The sequence below is a fragment of the Dipteris shenzhenensis genome, chromosome 20 (genome assembly GCF_047967505.1).
Source record: "Dipteris shenzhenensis isolate YYH24624 ecotype China chromosome 20, Dip_SZ_1.0, whole genome shotgun sequence".
Taxonomy (NCBI): domain Eukaryota; kingdom Viridiplantae; phylum Streptophyta; class Polypodiopsida; order Gleicheniales; family Dipteridaceae; genus Dipteris; species Dipteris shenzhenensis.
Window position 1 is genome coordinate 47,212,245 of NC_141615.1, and position 10,841 is coordinate 47,223,085.

Genomic DNA, 10,841 nt, shown 5'->3' on the forward strand with positions numbered 1-10,841 from the left:
TGTGGATACTATTTCGAGACGAAAAAATCGAAAGAAACACATGCTACAAAAACAAGGAACTTTACAATAATGACACACCACCAATGTGGATGCCAATAATGCAAATACAAAGAGAATTTCAGATTGGCAAAAATCAATTAAAAACTGTAACAAGATTACAATTCCCAATCCAACCAGCATTTGAAAGAACAGTGCATTGGTCTCGCAAGGGCTCTCGTTGGACAGTCTCTTATTCGATCCAACAAACATACGGTCCCACGGCTTGGTATACACAGCACTGTCAAGAATAAGAGACCCAAAAGAATTAAACCTATTAAACAAAATACAACCAAAGCAAGTAAAAGTAGTTGCACGTCCTGCAAGAAATTGAAAGACTATGAGAAGAATCTAGATGGAAACTTGACCAGATAGACTGGAAAAGTATTAACAAAGGCACAATCAACATTCAATCATTGAACACGGCCTCTCTTCTTGAACATTGGCAAGACATATTGAGCCTAATGGCTACAACCATGGTATGCTTTCAAGAAAAAAAAAAAAGAGGTACTACAAATACAAGATTTTGGAAGCATTCATAAGGAAGATGGAAATGGAATTGCAACATACTATTCAAAAGAAATGCAACTACAAGAAACTCATTACAGAAACATAAATGGAGCTGAGGGATTGCTTACAAATTTTAACACAAAACAAATCAAGAAATAAATGTAATAAATGTGTACAAACACCCAAAAGCAAAATGACAACAACTCCTACAATGCTTGCATGAAGTACATGATATAAAAAATATAAAAACAACAACTTGCATCATCGGTGATTTTAACATCGACTTCCAAAGAAAAACAAGCCAACTAACATCTCTACAAGAATTCATAACACACAGACAAATGACTCAAAAAATAAGATTGGCAACAATTGTATATGGATCTACTATAGACTACATTTGGTCAAACAGCAAAGAAGGAAAATTGACCTCAGAAACAAACTATGTTTATTGGTCAGATCCCTCCATTATTTACACAAACATTCCTTCACAGACTCATTTCAAAGGAGGGCAGGCCTAGTGAATTTATTTCACCTTGGTTCAATTTTAACCGGTGCAAAATACACGAAAGGGAGGTTTTTTTTAGCACCTTTTACGGAAATTTGATGGGAATTTTGAAAAATAATAGTGTCTTCGTTGTTGACGTGTAAATTACATTCGAGTAGAGGTAGAGGACTCTGTTCAATTCGTACTTGGCAGCTCATCTGCGCCTATCAATCCCCAGAGAACAATGAAGTGTTGTTGGAGGAATGTTCGCGTTCAAGCTTTCGTGTATCTTCTTGTCGAAATTGACAAAACCCGGCTAAGATTTCATCCGCCTTTACTTGGGTAATTCAGGTATAAAACCGGATACGGTGGCCTTATGTTTACCATTTCAAGAAAAAAGCTCGACACCCACGTTTGGCAATTGGTTTTCGTTGTAGGTCCTATGGAAGGAGTACTTCGCGGATCCCTCCCAGTGCTGGCACAACCGAGAGAGCACAGTAAGTGTGAGCGACTCTGAACTGAATGAGTTGCACATATAAACCTGTCGATTGGCTAGACTGACGAGTTTTATCAACAGACAAACCAAAGATCTCCATCGACGGCTGGTACAATCCAGGTTGGGTTAAAAACATGCCCGAGCAAAAGCCTATAGCATTTACTGCGCAGGCCCAAGACCGTGTCTTGGTGGGGCAGTGTGGGAAGGCTGGAGTAAAGGTCAATGCATCTGAAACACAAGAACTCTGCGAGAAGAGTGGCAGAGAAACGCTCAGCTTAGAGGAGGCACTCACGTCTATTGAACGGATGCCCCAGCTGCCTTCGGTTCAGAATCTTACATACGTCTTGCATAAGTGCAGAACAAAGAAAAATTTAGCTTGTACCAAGCGCTTGTGTGTCTACATGTGCAAAAGTGGCCTGGGAGATCATGAATCGCTTGGGAACTACCTCGTCCTAACGTTGGTCCAAGTTGGAAGCCTGTGCGATGCTCAGCAGGTTTTTAACAAGTTGGTTGATCGGAACGTGTATTCTTGGACTTCCCTCATCAGCGGTTATATCGAATGTGGGGATTCACAGCATGCCCTCAACCTCTACCAGAAAATGCAAGAAGATTCTGTACACCCTAGTAAGTATACCTTTGTGGCCATACTGAGCGCTTGTGCTAGGCTGAAAGATGGAGAAAGAGGCCAAGAAATACACTCTGAGATAGCCAGAAAGGGGCTGGAAACAGATAATTTTGTTGGCAGCACCTTGGTGGACATGTATGCCAAGTGTGGCTGGCTTGCAGAAGCACGGGAAGCGTTCAACAAGCTGCCAGTTCGAGACAATGTCTCCTGGAATGTATTAATTGCAGGATATGCCAAGCATGGCCTTGGTGAGGAAGCACTGAACTGTTTCAAACAGATGCTCCTCGAAGGTCTCTCTCCAAGTACTGTCACATTTGTTTGCGGCCTGAAAGCTTGTGGCAGCATAGGAGCCATAGATAAGGGCCGAGAAATACACACCGAGATTGCCAGAAAGGGGCTGGAAAGACATCTTCTTGTTGGCAACACCTTGGTGGATATGTATGCCAAATGTGGGTCTGTTACGGACGCTCAGGAAGCGTTTGACAAGCTGCCAATTAGAGACGAGGTCTCATGGACCGCACTGATCAGAGGATATGCTGAGCAAGGTCTCGGTGAGGAAGCTCTGAACTGTCTCGAACAGATGAAGTTGGAGGGTCTCTTTCCAGATGCTGTCACATTTGTTTGCACCTTGAAAGCTTGTGGCAGCATCAGAGCCATAGGCAAGGGCCGAGAAATACACACAGAGATTTCCAGAAAGGGACTGGAAAGATATCTTGTTCTTGGCAATACATTGGTGGATATGTATGCTAGGTTTGGCTTGCTTGCAGAAGCACAGGAAGTTTTTGACAGGCTGCCAGCTCGAGATGTAGTCTCCTGGAACACACTTATGACAGGATACACTGAGCAGGGGCTTGGTGAGACAGCACTAGACTGTTACGAACAAATGAAACTGGAGGGTCTCTCTCCAGTTGCTGGCACATTGGTTTGCAGCTTGAAGGCTTGTGGCAGCATAGGAGCCATAGACAAGGGCCGAGAAATACATGCTGAAATTTCCAGGAAGGGGCTGGAAAGACATCTTTCTGTTGGAAACACCTTGGTGGATATGTATGCCAAATGTGGCTCGCTTGCAGAAGCACAGGAAGCGTTTGTCAAGCTGCCAGCTCGACAGGAGGTCTCATGGAATGTACTAATCGCAGGATATACCAAGAAGGGGCTTTGTCAGTACGCGCTGAACTGTTTTGAACAGTTGCAACTGGATGGCCTCTCTCCAAATACAGTCACATTTGCTTGCAGCTTGAAAGCTTGCGGCAGCATAGGAGTTATAGACAAGGGCCGAGAAATACATGCTGAGATAGCCCATACGGGGCTGGAAAGTGACCTTGGTGTTGGCAGCTCATTGGTTGATATGTATGCCAAATGTGGCTCACTTGCAGAGGCACGGGAAGTGTTTGACAAGCTGCCAGTTCGAGATGTAGTGTCATGCACTACACTAATTGCAGGATATGCTGAATGGGGGCTTGGTGAGGAAGCGCTGAAATGTTTTGAACAGATGCAACTGGAGGGTCTCTTTCCAGATGCTATCACATTGGTTTGCAGCTTGAAAGCTTGTGGCAGCATAGGAGCCATAGACAAGGGCCGAGAGATACACGCGGAGATATTAAGAAAGGGGCTGGAAAGAGATCTTGTTGTTGGCAGTACCCTGGTGGATATGTTTGCCCAATGTGGCTCACTTGCAGAAGCACGGGAAGCGTTTGACAAGCTCCCAGTTCGAAATGAGGTCTCGTGGACTGCACTCATGACAGGATATGCCCAGCTAGGAGAAAGTGATATTGTGTTTCATATGCTTGAAAAAATGAGAGGAGATGGGATAAAACCTGACTGTGCTACATTCTCTATTGTTCTTACTGTATGCAGTCACACAGGTTTAATGGGTAAGGCCCAGAAGTACTTTGAGGCAATGAGCAAAGATTATGGCATCAGCCCAACTATTGAGCATCACATTGGCATGGTTGACCTCCTTGGTCGTGCAGGCCAATTAGATGAGGGGATAGCATTGGTGAAGAAGATGCCTTTCCATCCTAATCTTGTGGTATGGCATACGGTGTTGAGTGCTTGTCAAAAGGGGGGTAATGTAGAGCTCGGAAGACTGGCCTTTGAACATGCTGTGCAATTGGACGGGAAGGCTGCTGCATCTTATGTCTTAATGTCTAACATCTACGCAGATGCTCACTTGTAGGAGGAAGAGAAGAAGGTTGAGGCAATGAAAGTGAAACAAACAAGCACATAAGAGATCACGACAGAGTTGGTGGACCAACAATGGCTGGATTGTGCATTTGTTTTGGGTACAAGACATTCCCAAAGCAAAACTAGACATGCAAAACTAGAAGATGTTACGACACAGGTAATGTGGGGTGACATTACTCCTAGGGGGGGTCTTGGGTTAGGATACTAGGAGACAAGACGAGGGTCATTTGTTAGTGGGCTCGAGTGAGAAAAAGGGCTAGTAGTATTCACTTAGAACATTAGGATAGTGCCACATGCATGAGCTGTGTCCCAATTAGGCACTACTAGCCCTTAGGGGTCACTCAAACCCACTAAGCAATGCACTATCTGTCTCTTAGTTTCCTAACCTGAGACAATACGTACAGTAACTGTCCTAACTAGGCAGTACCAGCCCTTAGGGCTCATTGAAACGCACTAACTAATGACCATTGTCTTGTTCTCTATTTTCCAAATTCCAAACCATAGATGCACCCTTAGGAGTAATGTCACCCAGGACCGAAGGTCTTGCTACCACTCTTTTGATCTTTAATCATTCTAATCCCAAATCACCCCAAGAATGATTTAATGAACTAAATCCATAGTTCAACATTAACTTTTCCAACAAACCCCCTTCGTGAACAATGGATTAGGCTTTACACCCATCACGTTGGAAAGCTTCTCTTGCTTAATCTTGGCAAGAGTTGGTTAGGCTTAATCTTGGCAAGAGTTGGTTAGGATTTATGCTTTTGTCGGACAATAGACAGGCTTAGTTTCATTGCTCAGAATCTTAATTCCTTTTATACTTCTATCCATTTACTTCGAGCATGAAATACATGATTCGTGGTTGATTTGAGAGAGCTCTGGGTATCTGTAAATAAAGGAGTTGGATCTTTTTGAATCAGCCCAATATCTGTTGATAAACTATCTACTTATCATGCATTGACAATTGCTCTAGCGAGTCTTGAGTTGGTTTAAATGGTCATTTCTATTTTGACCCTCTTGCATTCTAAGCTGCTAAGTTTTCTTTTGATAATAAAGGCTTTTTGCTGTACTAGCATCCTCATTTGTAGTTTACAATGTCTTCTAGCCCTTGAGCTAGGGCTTTGGCTCTTTTTATCAGAATTCCCAAAATTCTCCTCTGGTCGTTTTTGCGTTCCATCTATTATATCCCGCAGTTTTCGAGCTTTGAGAATATATTAGTGTACACTCACTGGTCTGACTCATCTATGTCCCACAGATTGTGTGGGTTAGAAGTGTGCTTTAATAGGGCAAATCAGTGAGATAATAAAACAATAAGCGGATGCTGAATGCCTTTCCAATTAAAGCACAATTGAATCAAATACCAAATAGAATCGAGCTGTTGCCCTTACCCCTATTTGAATTTGTTTAGGTAATGATGATGATGCTCTCCATCGTTCTCGAAATCACCTCCTTAAAAAATGGTGCTCTTTTTGAAGTGTGAGAGGATGTCGTAAGCCTTTCTCTCAGTGTGAGATGATATTAGGGGTATGATGTGATTACACAGTGTGAGAGGATCTCTTTGCTGTCATAAGCCTTCTCTCAGTGTGGGAGGATATTTCAAATGGGAGGTCCCGTAGAGGTTCAAGTGGATAAAATAAGACTTAGAAATACAAGCTGGCAACGAGAATTGTCCTTTATTTGTGCAAACAAAGGATCAACCAAGCTGAAATATGGATGTGCAAGTACGTGAGGTAGGCTTTTAATATTGAAGCAATAAACAAACAAATGTGTGCCTGTACTAGTCCTCTACTGAGTTACTTTGTGCTAGAGAGAAGTGGGAGGAGGAAAGAGGTAGCCACTGCAAGTCTAGGATACTATACAAATGTACACTTTTCCATTACATCTAGATGTCTTACAAAGATATGTATACATAACATCGTTTAGGGTGCACTAATAGGTAGTTTACACTAAATTGCACTTGCAAGATGAGGGTGGCATGTAAAAGGAAGAACTGTCGCAAAAGTAAGAAACTGCAAACTTTGATGTTGCCTACAAAAAGCTAGAGCAAAACTGGAAAACCTTGAAGCAACTATCATTTGTTATTGTCCCTTGTAAGTTGTAAGAGTTTTTGATAGGTGCCAAGCGGGGGTGGCCCTTTTTCGAGCAAAAACCTCTAAGCATCCGAGCAAAGTATTCCAATACATTTCAATTGAGATTGTCTAGGGTGAATCTATGGCACCCTCTATCCCATAGTTTAGTAGCTAAACTCAAAAAGATGATACAAAATAAAAGGGTTTCAAAAGTCACATTGGGTGTTCATGGAATATTTTTATTTGCAATTTGGTACTATGCCGATATATCAAATATACCTTAAATGGGCATGCTATGAGGGGCTTAGACAACTTGTGGTGTTTCGTCTATAAGCGACCACCTCAAGGAAAGGAGGTCTCCTCTGTAATTATGTTGCGGTGAGAGAGGGTTTCTCCCTCATCTATCTATTATGAATTTATAACAAAGCATTTGACATGCTTGCTTTTTTCCTCGCAAGGGACTTCAAACACAGAAGGGGGACTCATAGGGATAGGGACTGGATTTTGAAGGAATTTTGAACTGGGTGTGTGTCATTGGAAAAGAAGGGAATTTGGAAAGGTGCTTAGTAATACAACTACCTAATAATTTGCAAGTTTAGATCGTTCAATCACATATGAATACAATATTAAAGGAATCAACTATAAATTTGAAGTCATGGAACTAGAAATGTGAAATCTCCTTTAGTACTATCTTTATGATCAATATATGAGTTGCAATCCAAGATTTGAAGTGTGAAGATATAAAATAGAATATTCCACCAAAAAATGTTTCAAAATGAGGTGGTTGTTGAAACAAAATAGGTAGGTAATCATCTCTTCTAGGAATACATTTCTAGTCTTCATTTAACTTTAGTAATGCCTGAAACAACTCGTCTACTTAGGGTTGCTTGGTGATTTCTTGGTGAGTAAACTTGTGTTCCTTGCTATCTAATCCCAAATAACAGAGGTAACATGGTATTGTGCTTGCAAGAAATGAATGTACTCGCACTCTCAGTCCTCATGGTGAAATTGACACAATTGCAAGATGGGAAACTTGAAATTGTTACTATGTATGGGTTGCTTTAGATTGGGATCTTGCTGTGGGGACAAAGAATTCAACATGCTCTTTTTCTTGATAACCAGCCACGTTTATGTCCTCTTGTATTGGCTTTTGCATTCTTTTCTCCATATCCTTGGAAACCATGCACCTCCATCACACCTTACCACCATCATGTATAGGTGATCTACATTCATCTCTATTCTCTCAAGGCCGAGCACAACCCGTTGTATCCATGGCATCCATACCTTGCAAGTGAAACCTTGCTTCTATTAAATTTTCCTTCTTCTTTCTGAAGACAAGTACCAAAGGAAAATTTCCAATTGCTAGGTGCTAGTTGAATCTGTCCTTCAAGAATGTTGGAAGGTTGCCATGCATGAACCACATTTCCCCCATAGAACCATAGCACAAATACCTTGATGGTATCTTGATTCGGGTGTCTAATGATGGGACAAGAATGCCAATCGTTGATGAGTTTGTTGCATTTTTCCATTTGCTTACGAAGGTATCCTTAACAAGAAACTCGACTTCCCTCAAGTGTATGACGATTTACCCAATCTGTTTCATTGACGTTATCTTCAATAATAATGAAAGTGTCCTCTCTATGTTTACGGATTCTTGGAGGATTTGCACCCACTCTGGATCCTTAGAAGAATGGTGTAGCAGATCTTCTCTTGCTGGTGTATCCAAAATTTTCCTTATGACTCTCATTGGGAGGTATTGGGATTTGCATGGATGCTGGCCTTTATCTACACACCGTCTCATTATCTCCATCATCGAAGCATGAATTTGCTCCTGCATGTCATTGCCACCTAATTTATCAAGTCAACCACCTCTTTTGCACTATATCTCTTCTGTCTAGCGGATGCATTTTGACCTGCCCGGGGGAAAAGGCTATAGTAATCGGTTTTTGGCTTGGAGATGATAAATATTCTATGTTGGGCTCGCGGGGTGGTAGTGTTGGACGGGTTCTGGATTTTTGTGGGTGATTTCTCTTAATTCCCATTGGTTGAGACATGCCATCTCCACCTGTCCTCCCTCTTTTTCTCTCCTTACTATTTCACTCCCTACTTTCTATTGGTCCACTCCCTACTCTCTCTCTCTCTCTCTCTCTCTCTCTCTCTCTCTCGTTTCCCCCCACTCCCAACCTCCACACCTGCCTGATGCAGCCAATTGCTCCTCCTCATTTGCTGTTGCTTCTGCTTTTGCTTCTAGGGCCATAGGGCAAGCCATTTGAATGTCATTCAACTTGTTTAAGAATGTCCAAGCTAGGACTCCTTCCAACAAATTTCCCTTGATGGAATGAAGTGTATTCAAATATTTGTACTATAGAATTGGAAAGGTGCATGCCTTATAAATGTCAATGGATTTTAAATTTGCAGCCTGCTGCCAACCAATTTGCATGGCCTTCAAAGAAGGCGAGTAACATTACAACAACAATAATAAGAAGTCTAAGAATTATCAATTGTGAATGAAGAAAATAGCAAAGAAATACTTTTAAGAAAATAATCTCTATCATGTACTGTCCCCAATGGGATACACGTGCATGCCCTTACATTAAACATGCTTCAAGATTAGCTGGACATGTTGTCGGTGAATCTTTCCATTGAACACATTTTTTTTGAATCTTAGCAATGCGAACAAATGTAATATTTGGCATGTTTCTAAAGACTTCGCTCCCAGGAGACCACATTTAAATATAGTTCTTAGAGCATGCCAACTTGCTTGAGCCATAATCCTTTCAAATGAGATTCTTTGACTCGAAGCACTGCGGATTCACATCACCCTTGTCAAATTCTCAATTCTGGAACTCAACTTCTTCGATTTCACTTTGGCTTCTCTCCTTCCCCGTTTGCTTTTTGCGCTGAATTTGATTAAATCAGATTTCATTTTAGTGAGCCCCTGCTTGCTTTCAGCGCTGAATCTCTGTAAATCAGATTTCATTTCCGTAACCCCTCGTTTGCTTTCAAAATTCACTTCATCAATCCTTCGTAGAATGTCAGTTTTGATTTGTGATGTCTCCCTCTTCCATTCTTTGTTCAGGCTCTCACGTCCTCGATCCATTCGTTTTTCAACTTTACTATTGTATCCATCATCTGAAAAAGAAAAGACGGAAAACCTGTTAGAAACTTCCCTAGCCGTATGGAAGGTCAAAACAAATGCGATGTTTGCGTCTCCACTGATTTCTTTACCTAAATCACCTTCTCTTTGAAACGTTTGCAGAAGAAATCATTGCCCGGCGAAGCCCGAAACGAATTCTGGCAGAAGTTGAAGGGCTGTCGACAAAGATTCAATAGCACAAGCCTGTTGTTCCACGTTTGAAAAAGAAATCAAAAGGACGAACGCCCGGAATGAATGGCTCTCGAGAAAGATTCAGTAGCACAAAGCCTGATGTTTGCCATTAAGCATCCTTTTTACACACAGCTTTCAAGAAAGATCAGTAGCACAAACCCTGATGTTCGCAATCTTCTTTGCTTTTGGTCCAAATTAAGAGTTAGGAATCTGAATCCTAACTCTTAATTTGCACAAAGCAGCAAAGAAGATTGCACAAAACTGAATCCTAACTTTTATTTGATTAAGAGTAAAGAAGCACTTCTGTGCTTTTGGTCCAAATTAAGAGTTAGGAATGTGAATCCTCACTCTTAATTTGCACAAAGCAACAAAGAAGATTGCCACAAAACTGAATCCTAACTCTTAATCAATAACAATTCAATTATTGATTAAGAGTGCACTAACTCTTAATTTGCACAAAGCAACAAAGAAGATTGCACAAATGTGGCACCTCATGTTGGACCCGTTGCCGAGTCCCAACCTCCCTTAATGTCTCGGTTCTGATACCACAATCCTCTTATGTGCAACGTTAGCCAAACACGATCCCTAGCACGGGCTGGCCATCGAGTATCCCATTACACCACGCCCCACTGGGCAAGCCCTTAGGCTTCACGGTCTTCGGTCCACAGAGTCACACGGGTCACCAAGACCCCAGGAACGTCCACCGCGCAACGTCCTGATCAGCCCACGTTTCCTTCTTGGTTAGCGGCCTTTACCTGGGTCGGCACGCTTGACCCCTTCGGGCTCACCACGAGTCTCGGCTCGATACCAAACGGTTCACGGTTTATACAATGGTATGGAGAACAAACATGGCCCTCATTGTTTTCCACTCACTTTCACGTGCACTCAACCCGTCCAACGTTTTGCTTTCCCGTGCGTGTGCTTCAATGTGCGCTGCTTTGTGCAAATTAAGAGTTAGTGCACTCTTAATCAATAATTGAATTGTTATTGATTAAGAGTTAGGATTAAGATTTGTGCAATCTTCTTTGCTGCTTTGTGCAAATTAAGAGTTAGTGCACTCTTAATCAATAATTGAATTGTTATTGATTAAGAGTTAGGATTCAGTTTTG

At 41.8% G+C, this 10,841-nt stretch overlaps 1 protein-coding gene across 1 annotated transcript; it reads left to right on the forward strand.

Moving 5' to 3' along the window:
* Positions 1-1,225: 1,225 nt before the first annotated feature.
* Positions 1,226-5,048, forward strand: LOC147889762 (pentatricopeptide repeat-containing protein At3g09040, mitochondrial-like). Its single transcript, XM_087391136.1, has 3 exons — positions 1,226-1,381; positions 1,468-1,527; positions 1,608-5,048. Exons 2-3 carry the CDS (start codon positions 1,473-1,475, stop codon positions 4,325-4,327), a joined length of 2,775 nt encoding a protein of 924 aa, XP_087247262.1. The 5' UTR covers positions 1,226-1,381; positions 1,468-1,472; the 3' UTR covers positions 4,328-5,048.
* The last annotated feature ends 5,793 nt before the right edge of the window (positions 5,049-10,841 follow it).